General features: G+C 36.9%; 1 protein-coding gene across 1 annotated transcript; it reads left to right on the forward strand.

Moving 5' to 3' along the window:
• Positions 1–219: 219 nt before the first annotated feature.
• LOC114212428 (double homeobox protein A-like) lies at positions 220–15,450 on the forward strand. Its single transcript, XM_088018807.1, has 2 exons — positions 220–765; positions 15,343–15,450. Exons 1-2 carry the CDS (start codon positions 220–222, stop codon positions 15,448–15,450), a joined length of 654 nt encoding a protein of 217 aa, XP_087874933.1.
• The last annotated feature ends 9,430 nt before the right edge of the window (positions 15,451–24,880 follow it).

A 24,880-nucleotide genomic window follows, 5' to 3' on the forward strand; every position in this document is an offset into this window, starting at 1 on the left:
TAGCCACAGCAATCAGACAACAAAAAGAAATAAAAGGCATCTGAATCAGCAAAGAAGAAGTGAAACTCTCACTTTGTGCAGATGATATGATACTTTATGTGGAAAACCCAAGAGACTCCACCCCCAAACTGCTAGAACTCATACAGGAATTCAGTAAAGTGGCAGGACATAAAATCAATGCACAGAGCTGATCCTTAGACTTCAGAACTCTCTTCCAACATGGCCCAAGACAACTCTCCAAACAAGACCATAACAATGAATCAGAGACGCAGCCGCACCAAATTCACAGAAGATCAATTGAAAATTCTCATCAAGGCATTTGACCAAAATCCTTACCCAGGTTATGCTACCAAACAAAGACTTGCTTTAGAAATCAACACTGATCAGTCCAGAATCCAGATTTGGTTTCAGAATCGAAGAGCTAGGCACCAGTGCCAGAAAAAATCAGAACCCGATGAGGACTTAGAATCAAGTCAAGACCAAGATCACTCTGAAGAGGAGATTCAAAGTAGAGAAGACAGACGGTGTCGTACCAGCTATACTTCTTCACAATTACACACCCTCATCGGGGCATTTATGAACAACCCTTATCCTGGCATTGATACGAGAGAGCAACTTACTAAAGAAATTGGCATTCCAGAGTCAAGAGTCCAAATTTGGTTTCAAAATCGGAGATCCAGATTCCATGTCCAGAGTAAAAGAGAACCTGATGATCAAGACTCAGAACAGAGACAAGACCAGGAACAGGATCTCTGGGATGAGAGAGTTCAAGAGAGAGAGAGGGAGAGTGCACAAAGAGAGGGAGCAGCAGACAGAGGGAGAAGCAGACTCCCTGCTGACCAAGGAGCCCAACGTGGGACTCGATCCCAGGACCCTGGGATCATGACCTGAGCCAAAGGCAGATGCTTAATGACTGAGCCACCTAGGTGCCCCTGTGTTTGTCATTTCTAAGTGACCTATTCCTTGACTTGCTTGTTTTATAAATAATCTTAAGTGACTTTCTGGAGACCCCCTCAGGGGCTGCATTCTTTAGGCAGTATTTTCTTTTTTAATAATTAAGTGTAATTGTAGTAAAATAAATAGAACATAAAATGTACTATCACAACAACAACAAAAAAAATCAATGCACAGAAATCAGTGGCATTCCTATATACCAACAACAAGATGGAAGAAAGAGAAATTAAGTTAATCCCATTTACAATTGCACCCAAAACCATAATATACTTAGGAACAAATCTAACCAAAGAGGCAAAGAATCTGTACTCAGAAAACTATAAAATACTCATGAAAGAAAATGAGGAAGACACAAAGAAATGGAAAAATGTTCCATGTTCATGGATTGGAAGAAGAAATATTAATGAATATGTCTAAGCTACCTAGAGTAATCTACATATTTAATGCATTCTTATCAAAATACCATCCACTTTTTTCAAAGAACTAGAACAAATAATCCCCAAATTTGTATGGAACCAGAAAAGACCCCATATAGCCAGAGGAATGTTGAAAAAGAAAAGCAAAGCTGGTGGCATCAGCATTCCAGACTTTAGTCTCTATTACGAAGCTATAATCATCAAAACAATATGGTACTGGCACAAAAACTGACACATGGATCAATGGAGCAGAATAGAGAGCCCAGAAATGGACCCTCAACTCTGTGGTCAACTCATCTTTGACAAAGCAGGAAAGAATGTCCAATGGAAAAAACACAGTCTCTTCAACAAATGGTATTGGGAAAATTGGACAGCCACATGCAGAAGAATGAAACTGGACCATTTCCTTACACCACACAAAAATAGATTCCAAATGGTTGAAAGACCTAAATGTGAGACAGGAATCCATCACAATCCTAGAGGAAAACACAGGCAGTATCCTCTTTACCTCAGTCATAGCAACTTCTTCCTAGAAACATTGCCAAAGGCAAGGGAAGCAAGGGCAAAAATGAACTATTGGGATTTCATTAAGATAAAAAGGTTTTGTACAGCAAAAGAAACAGTCAACAAAACCAAAAGACAACCGACACAATGGGGGAAGATATTTGCAAATGACATATCAGATAAAGGGCTAGTATTCAAAATCTATAAAGAACTTATCAAACTCAACACCCAAGGAACAAATAATCCAATCAAGAAATGGGCAGAAGACATGAACAGACATTTTTCCAAAGAAGACATCCAAATGGCCAGCAGACACATGAAAAAGTGCTCCACATCGCTCAGCATCAGGGAAATCCAAATCCAAACCTCAGTGAAATACCACCTCACACCAGTCAGACTGGCTAAAATTAACAAGTCAGGAAATGACTTATTGGCTGGGATGCAGAGAGAGGGGAACCCTCCCACACTGTTGGCGAGAATGCAAGCTGGTGCAACCACTCTGGAACACAGTATGGAGGTTCCTCAAAAAGTTGAAAATAGAGCTACCATATGACCCAGCAATTGCACTACTGGGTATTTACCCTAAAGATACAAATGTAGTAAACCAAAGGGCACATGCACCCCAATGTTTATAGCAGAAATGTCCACAATAGCCAAACTATGGAAAGAGCCTAAATGCCCATCAACAGATGAATGGGTAAAGAAGATGTGATATATAGATATACAATGGAATATTATGCAGCCATCAAAAAAATCACAAAATCTTCCCATTTTCAACAACGTGGATGGAACTAGAGGGTATTAAGCTAAGCAAAATCAGTCAACAGAGAAGGACAAGTATCATATGATCTCACTGATATGAGGAATTTGAGAAACAAGACAAAGGACCGTAGGGGAAGGGAGGGATAAATGAAACAAGACAAACCAGAGAGGGAGACAAACCATAAGAGACTCTTAATCTTAATCTCAGGAAAGAAACTGAGGGTTGCTCGAGTGGAGGGGTTGAGAGGGATGGTGTGGTTGTGTGATGGACATTGGGGAGGGTATGTGCTATGGTGAGCACTGTGAATTGTGTAAGATTGATGAATCACAGACTTGTACCCTTGAGACAAAAAATACATTATATGTTAATTTAAAAAAATAAATTATTGTGATTAGCATCAAAATAAAAAGCTCTGTACAGTGAAGGAAAAAGTCAACCAAACTGAAAGTCTATGTACTGAATGGAAGAGATATTTGCAAATGACTTGTCTGATAATGGGCTGGTATCTAAAAGATATAAAGAACTGATACAAATCAACACCCAAAAATAAATAATGCAATTAAAAATGGGCAGAAAATATGAACAGGCATTTCTCCAAAGAATACATCCAGAGGGCAAACATATGAGAAGATGCCAAACATCACTTATCATCAGGGAAACACAAATCAAAACTACAATAAAATTCCTCACACTTGTTAGAATGGCTAAAATCAAAAACACAAGAAACAACGTGTTGGCAAGGAAGTGGAGAAAAGGAATCCTCTTCTACTGTTTTTGGGAATGCAAACTGGTGCAGTCACTGGGGAAAACAGTATCAAGATTCCTTAAAAAGTTAAAAATAGAACTATTGTACAATCCAGTAATCACACTACTGGTATTTACCCAAAAAATATAAAAAAACACTAATTCAAAGTGATACATGTGCCCCTATGTTTATAGCAGCATTATTTACAATAGCCTAATTATGGATGTGGCCCAAGTATCCATCGACAGATGAATGGATAAAGAAGAAATGGTATATGTATACAATGGAATATTACTCAACCATATAAAGAATGAAATCTTGCCATTTGCAATTCCATTGTTGGAGCTAGTGAGTATAATGCTAAGCAAAATAAGAGAAAAACAAATGCCTTATGATTTCACTCTTATGTGGAATTTAAGAAACAAAGCAAAGGAGCAAAGAAAAAAATAAAGAGTGATAGACAAACCAAGAAACAGACTCTTAATGATAGAGAACAATCTGATGGTTACCAGAGGGAAGGAAGGTGTGGGGATGGGTGGAACAGGTGATGGGGATTAAGGAGGGCACTTGTGATGAGGCCAGGATGCTGTATGGAACTGTTGAATCACTGTCTCATATACCTGAAACTAATATAAAACTGCTTATTAACTATATTGGAATTAAATTTTAAAATTTAAAAATTAGAAAAAGAAATTTGGGAAGAGTATATGCCATTTCTTTTCAAACCAAATTACACTACTCTATTACCAAGCAATTCCTCTCCTCAAAATTTATTTAAGAAAATGAAAAAATAGGTTTACAAAACAAAAAGTATACAAGAATGCTGATAGTAGCTTTATTTATAATTTCAAGAAACTAAAAGTATCCCAAATGCCCACTAAAAGAAGAATGTTTTAAAAATAGGATGTATCCATATATTTATATATTCATGCATACAGAAACTTGGATAAATCTATAAAATATTTTGCTGCATGTAAGAAGGCCTATACAAAAGTGTAGATACCATATGATTCTGTTTATATTAAGTAAAGAACAAACAAAACTAAACCTTTGTGAAAAAATATCGGGAAAATAATTGCTTTCCTGGGGTAGGGTGAGGAATACTTATGAAGCCCTAAAAGGAGATTTCTTAGGGATGATAATAATGTTATATTTTTATAGGGATTTGGGGTACCAGTACCATCCTTACACTGGATAAGCAGGGTCCTCCCTCAGACTCCATACCTCAGTACCACACTTTGAAGCACCTTTTTAAAAATTATCTGGATACCATGGGTATAGCAGTACCATCTGGGTAAGGTCACCCAAACCCTGTTCTGCATCTGTGTTGACCCTTTTCCTTATTATGGGGGGTGCTTTACAATCCTCTACTGACATATGAGATTGAATTGATAGCCCAACAGTCTCTTAGGCTTGTGCAATATAGTTGTCTTGAAGCCCTGTGGACCTGTAACAAGGTGTGTGAATTGTCCTACTTACCAGAGAGATATTTCTTTCATATACTTGCATAAAATGGAACAGTTGGAATGTTTCAAACATACTGAATTAGGATGACTACATTTATTTATAGAAAGGTGCCCCACAGACAATAATTACCACAGTCCCATACACCTCAGCTGTCCTTCTGGATGCCACAGGTGCTTGCATTCATCAAAACTCAGTTAATTCATACTTAAAAGTTATGAATAACATTATTTGTTGATTTTGTATCAAAGGAAATCATTGTAAACCAATACTGAACTCTAGTTAGTGCTATGCCTGCTAATGTATTTAGAGTGGAATGTACTGATATCTGAAAATTCTTTTGAGATGTGTTAAAAATGAAGATGATTTTTTGGATAAATAAAGGGAAAATAGATGGATATATATATATATTAATGTAGTGTGTTAATAGAAAGTAGTGGATATTATTTATGGTAAAATTCTTTCAACTGTCCTCTGTATTTGAAATTTTTCATAATAAAAAGCTGAAAATAACATATAATTAATATACATAAGGATTGAAAAAATGTGAATTGAATAGGGGTGGAAAAATAAAAGAAATTAAGATAGGGCCATTAGGTTCTGTGATAGGCAGAATTATAAGATGCACCCCAAGATTCCTGCTCCCTATTGTACACACTTGTAGTGTGGTGGGATCTGTAAATATAATGGGATATAACTCTTGATATTAGATTACTGATTAGTTGAGTTTGAGTTAATCAAAAGAGAGATTATTCTGGGTGAGCCTGGACTGATCAAATGAGGCTTAAAAAAGGTGAAGAGTCAGAGAGAGGAGTTCTCGCTGGCCTAGAAAAAAGCAAACAGTCATATTGTGAATTGTCGGGGGGCCACATGGTAAGGAACTGCAACTTCTAAGATCTAAGAGTAGTTTCTGGCTAAAAGCTAGCCTGGGTCCAAACACCTCAATCATACAACTACAAGGAAGTGAATTCTGCCAACAATCAGTGAGTTTCAAAGGAGTCCCTGAGCCTCAGCTGAGAATCCAAGCACCAGCTGACACTTGATTTCAGCCTGGTGAATCCCTGAACAGAGGCCCCTGCTAACCCATATCCAGACATCTGACCTAATGAAATTATGGGATACTATATTGTGTGGGTTTAAGGCACACCTTTTTTGGTAATATGATGCACAGAAATAGAAAACAAATACAGATGACAATTGTTATTAGAGTGTCCTTCCTCTTAGGTGAGCTTAATGGACAGTTAGGTTGGTTTCTACACACACATAAGGAGTGACAGGTCCTGGAACATTTCCGTTGATACAAAATGAACATTGCCTAATTCAAGGGTTGGCATGAGGAAATACAAGATGAGCTTAGAATATATTTTTGTGCCAGAAGCAAGGATGTGTTTAAAAGATGATCAGAGGATGTCACAACCATATGGAAGTAAGCTTGAAAGGGAGGACTTTACAAAAAAAAAAAAAAAACAAAACTGGGATAATTTCAGCCTCAAAATAAATATAGTTAGTATTATATTATTATCACTCAATGAATGAAATAGGAAATAATTCATCCATATTTATATAAATCAGTCAAAAATTTAAAGATTAATAGGCATAAAATATATACATATTTTCAAATATCTCTCTTTTAAAATGCATACTATTTAAGGAGTTTAAAAAAGAATATCTTTTGGATGCAATGGAGAATCCTGGCAGACAATACCTTAATCAAGTGATCAAAGTGAATTCTATCTGCATTGGGACAAATTGTATCCTGGTAGGGTACAATGAGAAGACTGCAATATTACTCTCTGATATCTTACTTGAACAAAACCCTGAATCTAATAATGAAGAAACATTTAAAAATGACATACTATAAATCACCAGTATACAATCTTCAAATATGTACCAAGGCCATGAAAGTCAAGGAAAGACTGAGAAACATGTCCAGATGGAGGTAGATTAAGAATGTAATTAAGAATTAAGAATGTAAACTGAATGCAGTGATGATTTTTTACTGGATTATTTTACTGTAAAAAACATTTTAGGGTAGTGGGGAAAATGTGAATGGAGTCAAAGAAATATACATATCATTAATATATAACTGTTATGGTCCCTATTTTGATGGTCCTATTTTGGTTATGCAGGGGATGTTCTTGTTTATAGGAAATACACACTAATATATTCAGGGGTGGTTATGTGTCAGGTCAGCAAATTGTTCCAAATTGATTTGAAAAAGAGTTTCTTATACTTTTGTTTGCAATTTTGCTGTGAGTTTGAGACTGTTTAGACGATTGAAAATTATTTCTTACATTAAGAAGGGTATAAAAAGGAAAGTACACCTAGACAATCACTACAAACCCATAGTGGCTAATATTTCTTAAATGTCTGTCAGTTCAAAGTATTAGAGTAGGCGTCGAGCAATTGTAATTCTCATGCATTGCTGGTTTTATTTTTTGAAAACAATTTTACAACATCTTATATGTTAAAGTTACATTTGCGACATCGGGGGCAGAGCAAGATGGCAGAGGAGTAGGAGACCTGGATTTCGTCTGGTCTCAGGAATTCAGCTAAGTAGGGATCAAACCATTCTGAACACCTACGAACTCAACAGGAGATCGAAGAAGAGAGTAGCAACAACTCTCTGAACAGAGAAGCGACCACTTACTGGAAGGTAGGATGGGCGGAGATGTGAATCCGAGGCGATATTCGGGAGGATATATGGCGGGGGAGGGGGCCTCTGTTGGCCACTTCTGGCAAGTGCTAGAGCCGCAGGGCACAAAATCGGAACTTTTAGCAGTCGGCTCCACTGAGGGGCCTCAATCCAGTGGCTAAGCGGGAGGGGGAAACCTCACGGGACAATGTGGACGCAGGACCCTCAGGGTCACAGAAAGACCGGGGGTGCCTGAATGCAGCAGAGCTCCCAGATATCGGAGCAGGGAAGCCAGCTGCAGAGACGGAGCCGAGGCACAGGCTCTCAGCTCGGGGTGGCGATAAATTGTGATCCACAGCCAAGTTGGGCCACTGCGCCTCCAGCAGGGACCCAACAAGCAACAGAGCCGGGGAGAATCCCCTTCCTCCCCCAGGAGGAGGGGCGTGGGAGTGCACCGCAGGAATCTGCTGGGTTTGGAGACTCCACACGGGGTCAGGTACCAGGGATAGAAATGCTCGGTCACAGGTCAGGTGAGCACGGAGTGCAGCCGGAGACCAGGGAGATGGGAGTGATTGACTGCTTTTCTCTGGGGGCGCACTGAGGAGCAGGGCCCTGAGTTCTCAGCTCCTCCGGGCAGAGAGTGGGAGGCCACCATTTTCACCCTGGTCCTCCAGAGCTGTACTGAGAGCTTGCAGGGAACAAAAGCTCCTGAGGGCAAACCAGAGCAGCTTGCTTAGCCCAGACCGGCAATGGCGGGGCAATTCTGCCGCCGGCAAAGATATTTGGGAAAAACAGCAACAGGCCCCTCCCCCAGAAGATCAGCACGAAAAGCCAGCAAGCCAAGACCAAGTTTACTGATCAAGGAGAACTGGAGAACTCCAGCGCTAGGGGAATACTGCACATAGAATTCATGGCTTTTTTACCATGACACATTGGTTTTTCAAAGTTAATTTTTTAAAAAGTTTTTTGGTTTTATTTTTGAATTTTTCTTTTTCCCTTATTCAACCAACATCTTATCAATCCCTTTTTAAAAAAAACATTTTTATTTTTCATTTTTAGAGTCATATTTTGTCCCTTCATAGTAGTTACCCTTATTTGTGGCATATATATATGTATAAGATCTTCTCCCTTAAAAATTTTGATATACAGTTTCTTCTAACAGATCAAAATATACCCTAAATCACTAGTACATGGCTTTGTTCTAGTCTCCTGCCTAATCACAGTCTCTCCCATTTTTTTTCTTTTTTTTTTAATCTTCTTCTTTCTTCTTTCAAACAACTTCTTATTTATCAATTCCATTTATAAAACCTTTTATAAATTTCATCTTTACAGTCATCTTCCATCCCTTTATTGTATCAACCCTTATTTTGGACGTATATAAGTCTTTCTTCCTTTAAAATTTTAGGAGGCACTTTCTTATAACAGACCAAAATACACCCAAAATCTAGTGTGTGGCACTGATCTATGCACTAGCCTGATCATATTTGATTATATTGTGTTTTTTTTGTTTTGTTCTGTTTTTGTTTTTACGTTTTTCTTTTACTTTTTCTTTTTTTCTCTTACTTTTTTCTTTCTTTCCCTTTCTTTTCCCCTGGTTTCAGGTCTTTTCTGATTTGTATACAGTATATTTGCTGGGGATGTTGTTAACCTGTTAGCATTTTGTTCTCTCATTCATCTATTCTCCTCTCGACAAAATGAGAAGACGAAAGAAATCACCTCAGCCAAAAGAACAAGAGGTAGGACCGTCTGCCAGGGACCTATTCAATACGGACATTAGTACAATGTCGTACCTAGAGTTCAGAATCATGACTTTAAAGATACTAGCTGGGCTTGAAAAAAGCGTGGAAGTTATTAGAGAAACCGTTTCTGGAGAAAAAAAGAACTAAAATCTAACCAAGCTGAAATCAAAAAGGATATTAATGAGGTGCAATCAAAAATGGGGGCACTAACTGCTAGGATAAATGAGGCAGAAGAGAGAATCAGCGATATAGAAGACCAAATGATGGAAAATAAAGAGGCTGATAAAAAGAGAAACAACTACAGGATCACGAGGGCAGAATTCGAGAGATAAGCGATACGATAATATGAAACAACGTTAGAATAATTGGGATCCCAGAAGAAGAAAGAGAGAGAGGGACAGAAGGTATCTTGGAGCAAATTATAGCAGAGAACTTCCCTAATGTGGGGAAGGAAACAGGCATGAAAATCCAGGAGGCACAGAGAACCCCTCTCAAAATCAATAAAAATAGGTCAACATGCCACCATCTAATAGTAAAACTTACGCATCTCAGAGACAAAGAGAAAATCCTGAAAGCAGCTCGGGAGAAGAGATATGTAACCTGCAATGGTAGAAACATTAGATTGGCAACAGACCTATCCACAGAGACCTGGCAGGCCAGAAAGGACTGGCATGATAACTTCAGAGCACTAAATGAGAAAAATATGCAGCCAAGAATACTATATCCAGCTAGGCTGTCATTGAAAATAGAAGGAGAGATAAAAAGCTTCCAGGACAAACAAAAACTAAAGGAAATTGCAAATACAAAAACAGCCCTAAAAGAAATATTAAAAGGGGTCCTCTAAGCAAAGAGAGAACCTAAAAGCGGCATAGATCAGAAAGGAAAACAGACAATAAACAGTCACAGTCACCTTACAGGCAATACAATGGCACTAAATTCATATCTTTCAATAATTACCCTGAATGTAAATGGGCTAAATGCCCCTATCAAAAGACACAGGCTATCAGATTGGATTAAAAAACAAGACCCATCAATATGCTGTCTGCAAGAGACTCATTTTAGACCCAAAGACACCCCCAGATTGAAAGTGAGGGGGTGGAAAATCATTTACCATGCTAATGGACACCAAAAGAAAGCTGGGGTGGCAATCCTTATATCAGACAAATTAGATTTTAAAACAAAGACTGTAATAAGAGATGAAGAAGGACACTATATCTTACCTAAAGCGTCTGTCAAACAAGAAGATATAACAATTGTAAAAATCTATGCCTCTAACATGGGAGTAGCAAATTATATAAGCCAATTAATAAAAAAAGCAAAGAAACACATTGACAACAATAATAGTGGGGGACTTTAACACTCCCCTGACTGAAATGGACAGATCATCTAAGCAAAAGATCAAGAAGGAAATAAAGTCTTTAAATGAAACACTAGACCAAATGGACTTCACAAATATATTCAGAACATTCCATCCCAAAGCAACGTAATACACATTCTTCTCTAGTGCCCATGGAACATTCTCCAGAATTGATCACATCCTAGGTCATAAATCATTTCTCAACTGGTACCAAAAGATTGGGATCATTCCCTGCATATTTTCAGACCACAATGCTTTGAAACTAGAACTCAATCACATGAAGAAAGTCAGAAAGAACTCAAATACATGGAGGCTAAAGAGCATCCTACTAAAGAATGAATGGGTCAACCAGGAAATTAAAGAAGAATTAAAAGAATTCATGGAAACCATTGAAAATGAAAACACAACTGTTCAAAATCTTTGGGATACAGCAAAGGCAGTCCTAAGAGGAAAGTATATAGCAATACAAGCCTTTCTCAAGAAACAAGAAAGGTCTGAAATACAAAACCTAACCTTACACCTAAAGGAGCTAGAGAAAAAACAGCAAATAAAGCCTAAACCCAGCAGGAGAAGAGAACTAATAAAGATCAGAGCAGAAATCAATGAAATAGAAACCAAAAGAACAGTAGAACAGATCAACGAAACTAGGAGCTGGTTCTTTGAAAGAATTAACAAGATTGATAAACCCCTGGCCAGACTGATCAAAAAGAAAAGAGAAATGACCCAAATCAACAAAATCATGAATGAAAGAGGAGAGATCACAACCAACACCAAAGAAATACAAACAATTATAAGTACATATTATGAGCAACTCTATGTCAGCTAATTAGATACTCTGGAAGAAATGGGTGCATTCCTAGAGATGTATCATCTACCAAAACTGAACCAGGAAGAAATAGAAAACCTGAACAGGCCTATAACCACTAAGGAAATTGAAGCAGTCATCAAAAATCTCCCAACAAACAAAAGCCCAGGACCAGATGGCTTCCCAGGGGAATTCTATCAAAGATTTAAAGAAAAATTAATCCTATTCTCCTGAAACTGTTCCAAAAAATAGAAATGGAAGGAAAACTTCCAAGCTCGTTTTATGAGGCCACCATTACCTTTATCCCAAAAACCACACAAAGACCCCATCAAATAGGATAATTACAGACCGATATCCTTGATGAACATGGATGCAAAAATTCTCGCCAAAATACTAGCCAATAGGATCCAACAGTACATTAAAAGGATTATTCACCATGACCAAGTGGGATTTATCCCTGGGCTGCAAGGTTGGTTCAACATCCACAAATCAATCAACGTGATACAATACATTAACAAAAGAAAGAACAAGAGTCATATGTTCCTCTCAATAGATGCAGAAAGAGCATTTGACAAAGTACAGCATCCTTTCTTGATCAAAACTCTTCAGAGTATAGGGATAGAGGGTACATACCTCAACATCATAAAAGCCATCTATGAAAAACTTATAGCGAATATCATTCTCAAATGGGAAAAGCTGAGAGCTTTTCCCCTAAGGTCAGGAACGCGGCAGGGATATCCACTATCACCACTGCTGTTCAACATAATATTAGAAGTCCTAGCCACAGCAATCAGACAACAAATAGAAATCAAAGGCATCCAAATCGGCAAGAAGAAGTCAAATTCTCACTCTTTGCAGATGATATGATACTGTATGTGGAAGACCAAAAAGACTCCACCACAAAACTGCTAGAACTCATACAGGAATTCAGTAAAGTAGCAGGATAAAATCAATGCACAGAAATCAGTGGCATTCCTATACACCAACAAGAAGATAGAAGAGAGACAAATTAAGGAGTTGATCCCATTTACAATTGAACCCAATACCATAACATACCTAGGAATCAATCTAACCAAAGAGACAAAGGATGTGTACTCAGAAAACTATAAAATACTCATGAAAGAAATAGAGGAAAACACAAAGAAATGGAAAAACGTTCCATGCTCATGGATTGGAAGAACAAACATTGTGAAGATGTCAATGCTACCTAGAGCAATCTACACATTCAATGCAATTGCCATCAAAATACCATCCACTTTTTTCAAAGAAATGGAAGAAATAATCCTAAAATTTGTCTGGAACCAGAAGAGACCACGAATAGCCAGAGGAATCTTGAAAAAGAAAAGAAAAGCTGGCGGCATCACAATTCCGGACTTTCAGCTCTATTACAAAGCTGTCATCATCAAGACAGTATGGTACTGGCACAAAAGCAGACACATAGATCAATGGAACAGAATCAAGAGTCCAGAAATTGACCCTCAATTCTATGGTCAACTCATCTTTGACAAAGCAGGAAAGAATATCCAATGGAATAAAGACAGTCTCTTCAACAAATGGTGTTGGGAAAATTGGACAGCCATATGCAGAAGAATGAAACTGGACCATTTCCTTACACCACACACAAAAATAGACTCCAAATGGTTGAAAGACCTAAACGTGAGACAGGAGTCCATCAAAATCCTGAAGAAGAACACAGGCAGCAACCTCTTCGACCTCAGCCGCAGCAACTTCTTCATAGAAACATCACCAAAGGCAAGGGAAGCAAGGGCAAAAATGAACTCTTGGGATGTCATCAAGATAAAAAGTTTTGCACAGCAAAAGAAACAGTCCACAAAACCAAAAGTCAACCGACAGAATCAGAGAAAATATTTGCAAATGACTTATCAGATAAAGGGCTAGTATCCAAAATCTATAAAGAACTTATCAAACTCAACACCCAAAGAACAAATAATCCAATCAAGAAATGGGCAGAAGACATGAACAGACATTTTTCCAAAGAAGACATCCAAATGGCCAGCAGACACTTGAGAAAGTGCTCAACATCGCTCAGCATCAGGGATATTCAAATCCAAACCTCAGTGAGATACCATCTCACACCAGTCAGAATGGCTAGAATTAACAAGTCAGGAAACGACAGATGTTGGCGGGGTTGTGGAAAAAGGGGAACCCTCTTCTCTTGTTGGTGGGAATGCAAGCTGGTGCAACCACTCTGGAAAACAGTATGGAGGTTCCCCAAACAGTGGAAAATAGAGCTACCATACGATCCAGCAATTGCACTACTGGGTATTTACCCCAAAGATAAAAATGCAGGGATCCGAAGGGGTACGTTCACTCCGATGTTTATAACAGCAATGTCCACAATAGCCAAACTGTGGAAAGAGCCAAGATGTCCATCAACAGACGAATGGATTAAGAAGAAGTGGTATATATACACAATGGAATATTACGCAGCCATGATAAGGAATGAGATCTTGCCATTTGCAACGACATGGATGGAAGTGGGGGGTGTCATGCTGAGTCAAATAAGTCAATCAGAGAAAGACATGTATCATATGACCTTACTGATATGTGAAAATCTTAACCTCAGGAAACAAACTGAGGGTTGCTAGAGTGGTGGGGGGTCGGAGGGTTGGGATGGGTTGGTGATAGACTTTGGGGAGGGTATGTGCTATGGTGAGGCCTTTGAATTGTGCAAGACTTTTGAATCACAGATCTCTACTTCTGAAAGAAATAATGCAATATATGTTAAGAAAAAAAAAGAAGAAGATAGCAGGAGGGGAAGAATGAAGGGGAGTAATTCTGAGGGGGAGACGAACCATGAGAGACGATGGACTCTGAAAAACAAACTGAGGTTTCTAGAAGGGAGGGTGGTGGGGGGATGGGTTAGCCTGGTGATGGGTATTAAAGAGGGCACATTCTGTGTGGAGCACTGGGTGTTATGCACAAACAATGAATCATGGAACACTACATCAAAAACTAATGATGTAATGTATGGTGTTTAACATAACAATAAAAAAATTAAAAAATGTTACATTTTTTATATGAACCACTGTTTCCATTTCTAAGATTTACCCAAGGAAAATGCAAACATGTACATAAATGTCCATAACAATTTTATTCATGTTAACCCAAAACTGAAGAGGGTACAATGTCTATCAACAAGTAAGTGGATGAACACATTTTGGTGTGTTAATATAATGGAGTATGGGTCAACAATAAAAATAAGCACATTATTCATTCATAGAGTTATTTTGATGAATCTCCAAAACAACATATCAGATGTACAAAGCCAGAAATTAAAGAGCTCATGTAGAATGCTTCTCTTTATATAAGATGTTGAAAAGTGGAAAACAAGTCCATAAAGACAGAACACAGACTGATGGTTGCCTATGCTTGTGGGGGTGGGATTGACTCTACTGAGACACAGTGGAACTTTTTAGATTTATGGATGTTTTATAAAGTGATTAAGATAGTGGCTACATAAGTTTATATACTTGCCAAAACTCATCAAAATGCACAGGGAAACTGATGCATCTTATCTACATAACTCATATGTCAATAAAATAGATTAAAAATAAGTGCTATATGTCATGATACAAACTAGAAATCAAAATAGATGACATAGGTCATATGGATTTAGTCATGAAAGTTTACATATTAAAAATCTTTAGCTTTGGTTTGTCTATTTCTTGACAAGTGACTAAAAATATGCTTCAAGTTTAAATTTGCAGTTGTGAATTCCCTGCTGGATGCACAATACTCATCATCATTCATAGACCTCATTCTGGGGCTTAATCTTACTCATCAAATGTGATCATCTTTCCATCACCTGACATTAGTACAAAATTACAGAGGAAACTTTTGTGGAAAGTGGATAGATTTCCCTGTTAATTCAATGATGCATTGGATACTCATGGATAATTTGATAAAGAAAGCAGATTACATTTTTTTTTTTTTTAGGACTTTGCTGCTTTCTCACAATCTGGTCTGGTCAGGGTTCCTGCTAGTAATGAAAAACCTTTGACAACAAAATTTGCAGTAGGAGTATTTACATTTCCAGATAGCTAGCCTAAGAGCATTTAGATGAAATTAATTTCCATCAGTGTGCATGCTGGAGCATTTATTCCCCTTAAATGAAAGTGAAAATGTGTCAAGGTCTACTGGAAATTTGCCTTTTAGGGTTAGAAAAGCCAACACAGAAAAGTTAATGAATAATATTAGAAATGAAAAATGCGTAGCAGAGGATTTGTTAGAACTCATGCAGAGAGAAACAGAAAAAAGAGACACTGTTGTATTTATTAGAGCTTTTTTATTTTATAAAATATCTCATTTAAGTCCTATAAAATTATTAAGTAGATACTATATTTGATATTTCATTTTATTATTGTATTTTCATTTAACAAAAATCAAGTCAGTTTCAAAAAGCATTATGACCAAATATAGTCTTGTTCAAAGTAACTTTTATTGTACAACAATTCTTTTTTTATATAGCAACTGATACTTGCATTATTGTTTCTCCTTTCTGAGCCCTCAAAGCAATTTCTCTTATTTCCTATTTTTTTTTTCAAAAGGATGATTCCCTCTTGGTGGCTCAAAGTGAGATAGCTAGAGGCTACTTTCATAGCCAGTGGTTACCTTCGGTCTGCTTGGTTGAGCAGCAGAGATTGGAATTGCAAGCAGCTATATTCTTTTTTCCTTTTTTGTAGTTTGCCTATAACTCCTGTTCTACAAAAGTGGAATCATTGCTTTCCCTGTCCTCACATACATCTCCCCTGATCTTAGACACTACAACCATATGTCTGACAGCATAACAAAGAAAGCAATAGCAAGACTTAGCTCCAAATGTTAACCAAATATTGAAATCAAAAAAGATGCAAAACACAATACACACACACACACACACACACACACACATATATATATGAGAAGCCACTAGACACTCCTGTCAATCAGGAAAATTAAATTCTTATTTCCTGTCTTGCAAACTCATTTCCTAGACAGACAATAGCTGCCACTCATTACTTCATTATCTGTCTCTGGGTGGGGTTGAAGAGGAAAGGAGTCAAGTTGAATAATATGGCACAATTACTGAAGAAAAAAAATAACTAAAAACAACTAACAATTTATCTGGGAAATTTTTTTTTAAGATTGTATTTATTTATTTGACACACACACAGAGAGAGAGACAGTGAGAGAGGGAACACAAGCAGGGGGAGTGGGAGAGGGAGAAGCAGGCTTCCCGCCGAGCAGGGAGCCCAATACGGGGCTTGATCCCAGGACCCCAGGATCATGACCCAAGCCAAAGACAGACGCTTAACGACTGAGTCACCCAGGCGCCCCGGGAGACTTCTTTAAAATAACATGGTGTTTGAAAATAATATATATAGCATCACAATCACTTCACAGGAGGAAAAATCCTAATTTCTCTTATATGCTGCTCAACTAGACAGTACAATTTAGAGTCATTATATATTCAATTTGCAAGAATGTATATGCAGCCCATGTGTCATGGACACAAATTGGTGATAGAGAAGACCCTACTGGGAGCATATCTGAATTCCAATACAGAAAGTTTGGGCTCTGTGTTATTTTCTTCCAAGTAGTTATTCTATTTTCAGTTTAAACCTAAAAGAAATAGAAAAATAACCCCTTCACCGCACACCAAGAAGAATGCAAAGTGAGCAAAACAATGGTCATAAAGTACACAAAATATTTAATTTATGGATATTAGTTTTGGTATCTGGCAAACAGAGACTAAATGAAAAGAAACAATGTCACCAGGCAACAAATCAGTGTAAAGTAGTCTGCAGCAAATAGCAAAAAAGAGCAACTTACAAAGCACATCACAGTCCTTCTAATTTAAATAAAGAGGCAGGGGCACCTGGGTGTTTCAGTCCTTAAGCATCTGCCTTCAGCTCCCGTCATGATCCCAGGGTCCTGGGATCAAGCCCCGCATCGGGCTCCCTGCTCAGCCGGGAGCCTGCTTCTCCATCTCCCACTCCCCTTGTTTGTGTTCCCTCTCTCGCTGTGTCTCTCTGTGTCAAATAAATAAATAAAATCTTAAAACAAAATAAATAAAAAAATAAAGAGACAGAGGTTAAGTTTTCTGTTGCAAGAAAACATCATTGCAGAAGAGACCTTTTAGAGATAGAGTAGAACCTCAATTGTAATGAAATAAGAGAAATCCAAACTAAACCAAGAGCCATGAGTGCTCTCTTACTCTAAATACCTAGAAACCTTCATTGGTTCTTTTGTGAATATGAACTAGAAGCTTATTCCAGGAAAGCATTATTATTTATGCATTCCATTCATTCATCCAACAGTGTTTTTTTTTGAGCCAGATACTGTGATATGTCTTCTGGAAAAATTCTTCTCCAAGACAGACAAAATTCTTTCCTCCAAGTAGTTTACTTTTTGTTGGAGATGAATAATACCAAACAAGGACCAAGAGAATCTTAAAATTCCTCTCAGCTTGATTAAACTTTAGACATGGTTTCCTTTCTGCATTAAAGACAAGATCTCCCTTTCTTTAGAGCATTTACTTTAGAAAATTTATAATTGTAAATTATTTGTCTGCCTTTTAGAGATGTAAATCTCTTGAAAAGCCTCTTGCCAGTTTTACAATCCAGAACTGCTTTTCTCAAGGACCTGGGGCTATCCCTTTAAAATGCAATCACCAAGGAAAAATAACACGGTATTTCCTACTCCCCTGGGTAAAGCTAGGGTCCTAACTTCTGAAACACTTCTCTTAGTTGTAAAACTACCTGCGGTCATGAAGATACTAAAAAGTTTACTTTTCTTTTGGATAAAGCCAATTAGCAAATACAGATGACTAAAGATCTTCTCATTATCCCAACAACCTACCAGAAGCTAGAGGAGAGACATGGAACATGGTCTTTTTCACAGCCCTTGGAATGAACCATCCTTCTGATACCTTGATTATAGACTTCCAGCCTCCAGAACTGTGAGACAAAAAAATTCCTTTTGTTTAAGCCACCCAGTTTATGTTACCTTGTTGCAGCAACCATAGCATACTAATACACAATGCTATGCATACACCTAACAGGGTTTTTGTGAGAATTAAATGAAGGTCTAATGTTATGGTAAGCATACAGGCAGGGGCTTTATTATCTTTGTCTCTGAAGTTTCAAACAGGGTGCTTGGCCCGATTCAGTTGTGTAAGAATACATTAAAGCCTATGTAACAACTTAATGAAAACTAAGGAATTATGTGTTCAGAGTGGAATTATCATCAGTGTTTGAAAACGTAAGAAAGACCTAGGTGAGACAGGTTAACTCGTTACTTAATTCTGAATTTTCTTTCCATGGACTTTCTATTTGTGGCATAATTTCTTTTCTTTAATTTTGATAATTTCAGTTGTGTGTTAAAAACAACGATCTCAGCTGTATATTTAAAAGTTTTTTAAACATTTGCTTTAGTGTTAGCATGTTGGATAATCAAAATACTGCAAATCACAAGATATTTACAGTTTTGAAAGAAGACACATTAATATAGAGGAGTAAATTACTTAGGATGGAATTCAGAATAATAGCAATAGAGAACCAAAGGTATTCATCACAGTGTTTTCTTAAAATCATCAAATTGTATTTATATTCAGGACTTTTTTTCTAATTTTCCATGCATATAAGATTTAAAATCCATTTGTAGAAGTAAATGAATTCTTGGTTGCTGAGATAATATGTTATGGAAGATCTTTGAGTGGTATTGAAGAAGGATGCCACAAAATTAAAAGAATGACCTTGAAGATGAAAACAATGATGAATATTTGCCAGAGAATATGGAACAGTAAGAATGGAAATAAGAAAAGGGAATGCACAGATTTTACTTATTTTCTGGAAGAAAATAAGAGACTTCACCTCATCTACAATCGTTTTTGAAGTATTTTGACCTCTTTGGAAAAGGAATTTATTATTTACAATTTCATCAGTCAATGGCCCTTTGATACTCTTACCTGTTGTTACTCTACAGCACTTAGCTGATGACAATAATCACAAATTAATTAAAATCATTTTGACCTTTGGGCTTCAGAAAAGGAAGAAACAGAGTAGATAGAGAAAAGCTTTGATATAATTATGCTAATTTCAATTAAATGAACTTTTAATGAATAACTTATTAGAATATGTATAGTGGAATAGTGGCTCTCAAGCATAATAAAGTTAAATGAGAGCATAATTACACTTTCTTTTGAGAATGGAGGGAAGTCTACACATTGTTTTTTGTTTTGTTTTGTTTTTGTTTTTTAAAGATTTTATTTATTTATTTCACAGAGAGATAGCGAGAGCAGGAACACAAGCAGGGGGAGTAGGAGAGGGAGAAGCAGGCTTCCCACTGAGCAGGGAGCCCGATGCAGGGCTTGATCCCAGGACCCTGAGATCATGACCTGAGCCGAAGGCAGACACTTAATAACTGAGCCACACAGGCATCCCTACACATTGTTTTTAAAAGGATGTATTCCAGTCAAATTTTCTTTACTGCATTTTGTTCTTTGAAAAATCAAAATCCAAAAGTGTTCAGAAAAAGTGTATCAAAGTTGAATAGAGTGCACAAAAGGATTACTTAGAATTTAAATGCAAGCAATGTGAAGATTTATTTTCTATGGGCAGTGAAAAGAATGCATATTGCAATGTATAAAATCATAAAACTCATGGACAGAAATAATACACTCATGATACTTCAGAAAATTAAAGCCTTGGTTCACTCTTGGAAGTTAAATTCAAGATCAACATTAACATATACATTCACATTGCAAAATAAACACCAAACTTCTACATTTCCCTGGAAAACAATTCAGAGTTAGAATGTCCCATAGTAATGTTTATGGCATGTTTTATAGTAATTTATATTAATTTGAAAGGTAATATATTTTATTTACACTGAAAGATAAAGATAGAATATTAAAAAGTTAAGTGATATCGGTGTTCTGCATAATGAATTGAAACAAGGAGTTTCACATACTAATTGATGTGCTGTATAATATAATTACTCACAAATTTAGCAATCATTTGTAATAATCTACAGTCAGTGCCAAATTCTAATATAAGAGAAATTTGTTATGTATCAATTAATCTTTCCTTAAGATGTGAAAACAGCAAAAATAGAATTCAGCCCCATGCAAAGAAAGAAATGGTGGTTAACTACATCCCATTTAACAAAGGGAAACTTTGTATGTTTTAAATAATTTGTTAGTGGTTTGACTGCCTTATATAATATATATTGTTTATTTCACTATTATTAGCAAATGATCTACACTAAAAGGTTGAACCTTTAGAATAATACAAACATGTACATTTAGTTAAAGCCCAAAAGCATAAAAAAAGACTCTGATATTGAGGAAATTTTCATAATAATTAATGCAATTTAAATGGGTTATCACTCTAGCTAATGTCCTTCATCTTTAGTTTCAATTGATTGGCCATAGAATCTGATATTAGATCTTTGTGTCCTTAAGTGTGTGTATATGTATGTGTGTCCCAGAAGTTTAAAAATGTAAAAATATGAAGTTACATTGTTTTTGCCCATATAATTTAGACATCAGATCAATAGTTTGCACTTGCTTACTTAGATCTGCTTGTAGATCTGCTGAAAAGGGACAAATATAATTAACCTTTGACTTTAAAATGTGTATATTGTTCTTTAGAGATATGGAACATAGAATATACAAAGAATGTACTTAGCTTTTAGGGCTTTCTTTGTTCATCAGATCTTAGGATAATAATATTTATCTGTATATCTATTTATTAATACACCTCCTTCATTTTTTTCTGAAGATTTATAATGCATTGTTTTGGCAGAATCTTTGGAGCAGTACCAATGTGGAAAATGTAAAATGGTAGATAGGCTGTATAATATCATCTTAATTACTTTGAATTTCTAATACTATACTTTTTGAAACCAGATATCAAAATAAATATTTGGATTTTATTGTTTTTAAAGGTCATATATAAAAAATGACAGAGTATTTATTTACAGAGATTAGAATCAAATATTACCATGATAATAACTTTAGCCTTTTAAAATATTATTCCTATTAACAAATTAGTATGGAGTATAAAATGATATATTTTTTCCTTTTGGGAAATTGAATTTTAAGGGAAAAAATACAGAAAAATTGCATTTATTGAATACCAAAGTGAAAACACAGAATTACATATATATTTTTTGTTCAATGTTCTAAATTGTTATAGGTCCAGGGTATTCCTACACAAACTTTGGCACTGCAAATAATATATCATGGTCGAACTTAAGAAGGTAAATGTTTGGAAGCTAAGTTATTGAAAAGTATAGAAGTATAAAACTCCAAATTAGTCTTTTTCATGTCTTTAATTTACCATCTGATATACCTTCCAGGTAAGCAACTTTATTGTTTAAGGGAATCTTAAAAAAGAATCCATGTCGGGTGCCTGGGTGGCTCAGATGGTTAAGTGTCTGCCTTCGGCTCAGGTCATGATCCCAGGGTCCTGGGATCGAGTCCCGCATCAGGCTCCCTGCTTCTTTGGAGCCTGCTTCTCCCTCTGCTTCTCTCTCTCTCTCTCCCTCTCTCTCTCTCTCCTCCTCTGTCTCTCATGAATAAATAAATAAAATCTTTAAAATAAAATAAAATAAAATAAAATAAAAAGAATCCATGTCTATTTGACTTTATCAAACTGAAGAAAACTGATGATTGTGAAGAAATTAACCTTGGTTTTCTTCTCTGTAGAAGTTGAAGTAAAATTGTTGACAACTATAATTGTCTTCATTTTCAGGGATGTGTTGTTCACTCCAGAAGCTCAGCATTGGGTGGTAGACTTCCTGTCATACAGTATTATGTCATGTAAGATTTTCTCAAGAAAACACACCTGAGCTCATCAGATTAAAGTACTTTTTATTTTTTCACTCAGAGAAGAAAAGTTCCCAGTAAGAATACCCAAGACATTAATCAATGAAATAAATCTCTTCAATTCTCTCTTAGCTCATAGGCACTATGCAGAGATGATTCAGGCTTTCTTGAAAGAGTGCTGTTAATACTGAAGGTATATTATGTCTAGCCATGTATTTTGAGAACTGGTCAGTTCCAGGGTATAATGTTTACATAGACTATAATGTGAATGGCATCCACGGAAGTTGTTTAACACAGCAACTTTTCTATGTGAGGCTAGTCAAGAAAGACATGATGGTGGGACTCAATTACTGTTTAAGATAATAGAAAATCATAAAGAAATTGCTACCACCCTTATAACAAGACATATGAGCAAAAAACCAAGTTTACAAAAATCAGAGTGTTGAAGATTAAAAAACAAAACAAAACAAAACAACAACAACAACAAAAACCTAAGTGAACTAATTTCTAGGATATAGCATGTCCTTCTTGGGAGAAAAGAGATCCATGTCTGGTCTTATTCCTGGTAGAGTGTCAAAATGAGGAAGAAATCATTATATATGGGCTAAGGAGAAAATAAGCCAAATTATAATGAACTTTTAATGTCCATGAATGGGTAGGAATGATTGATTTAAATCCCAGTGAGCCCCAATTACAAAGCAAGTCTGAAACTATCCATCAGCATTCCTATGGGCTTTCTTGTTGTGGTTGAGGATGGGATGCTGAGTCCTGGAGGCATATGGCAGATAGTTCCCACATTCCTTTTTTTTTTTTTTAGATTTTATTTATTCATTTGACACACAGAGAGAGAGAGAGAGAGAGAGCTCACAAGAGGGGTGAGGGGACAGGGAGGGAGAAGGAGAGGCAGGGTCCCCACTGAGCAGAGAGCCCAACATGAGGCTCAATCTCAGGACCCAGAGATCATGACCTGAGCTGAAGGCAGACACTTAAACAACTGAGTCACCCAGGCACCCCTAGTTCCCACATTCCAATGGCAGACAAGATTCTAAATAAGTGGAAGGTCCTATCTTCTAAGGTGGACAGTCACAGGGCAAGATATCACTCCAAAGCACATGACTATTTCATAAACTGAAAGTAGACAGCTTTCTTAACTGCAAGGCATCTCCCCACTGAATGCTGGAGGAGGGTAAGAGAAATAACATAATTATCACCCTAATAGTTATGGGGGGGTTGTCTAATGAAAAAGCAATGGCTAACCAAAAGATTGGGAGGGAACAAGAGTGCTGAGGGAAATTCTTCAATTCTCTACATGTCTGCAGTGAGTACCTTGTAGCAGTTCTCTGAAGGATGACTGTGTGGCAGGAAAGTTGAGTGTTATGCTTTAAGTTGTGCCCCCCTTTCCTATGAAATTATTATGTTGAAGTCTTAACCCCAAGGATCTCAGACTATACACTTATTTGGAAATAGTCATTTCAGATATAGTTAATGAACATGATGAGGTCATACTGGAGTAGAATGAGCCCCCAATCCAATATGATCAGCATCCTTGCAAAAAAAGGGGGGGAAGTTGGACACAAGCATGCATACATGCAAACACACACACACACACACACACACATGCACACACAGAATGCCTTGTGAATATGAGGAAAAGATTGGGGTGATGTGTCTATAAGTGAAGGAATGACAAAGATTTCCATCAATCCACAGGAAGCTGGGAGAAAGATGGAACATACTCTCCTTCACAGTCTTCAGAAGGAACCACATCTGCTAACACCTTGATCTCAAATTTCTGGCCTTCAGAACTGTGAGACAATAATTTTCTGTTTTTTAAGTCACCCAGTTTGTGGTACTTTGTTATGGCAACCCTAACAAACTAATACAGTGAGATATGTACATTTGAGGAAAACTGAGTCTTCACTTCCTATGTTGCAACTGTCTTCCAAAGTATGAAATAAATCTCCTAAAGTGCAGGAATTCAAGATTAAAGAGAACATTTCAACAACTCAAAATGTGGATAGCTTTACTCTAAAGGAGAGGAGAGAGAAGGAGGGAGAGAGGTAGGTTGGGGGAAGACAAGAAAAAAAAGAAAAGAGAAATCTTCCATTATTCAGAAAGCTGGTGTCTGTGCTATAAAACAATAGAACATCTCTGGCATCTTGTTGTTTCTCAGATCCCAAGATATTTTGGAGACATACTTCTGTCCCCCCCAATATTTAAAGCTGCCAGTGAATCTAGCTGAAACTAAGCACAACTTTCTCAATTGCAGATTAGATTGACTCAGATCCCCATACCAGTGGACTGACAGTATAAGCAACCATTTCTGAGGATAGCTGTTTTGAAATTTTAATTAACTAATTAATTAATTTTTTTTTTTAAAAAGATTTTATTTATTTGACAGAGAGAGACACAGCGAGAGAAGGGATACAAGCAGAGGGAGTGGGAGAGGGAGAAGCAGGCTTCCCGCTGAGCAGGGAGCCCGATGCGGGGCTCGATCCCAGGACCCTGGGATCATGACCTGAGCCAAAGGCAGACGCTTAACGACTGAGCCACCAAGGTGCCCCTGAAATTTTAATTTAAAAATTAGTAGAGGTTAATTTTTACTGTCCTTTTCTTTTCTCTCTCTTTTTCTTAAAGATTTTATTTATTTATTTGACACAC

Source organism: Eumetopias jubatus, unplaced genomic scaffold (genome assembly GCF_037043125.1).
Source record: "Eumetopias jubatus isolate StellerSeaLion01/CBP00866 unplaced genomic scaffold, mEumJub1_p1.0 scaffold_15, whole genome shotgun sequence".
Lineage (NCBI taxonomy): Eukaryota > Metazoa > Chordata > Mammalia > Carnivora > Otariidae > Eumetopias > Eumetopias jubatus.

Bases quoted from the DNA above. Each gene is read 5' to 3' on its own strand.
- LOC114212428 (XM_088018807.1), top strand. From the start codon at position 220: ATGGCCCAAGACAACTCTCCAAACAAGACCATAACAATGAATCAGAGA. The intron at 766-15,342 runs GTTCAAGAGAGA...TTTTTTTTTTAG, and splicing joins AGGATCTCTGGGATGAGAGA to GACTTTGCTGCTTTCTCACA.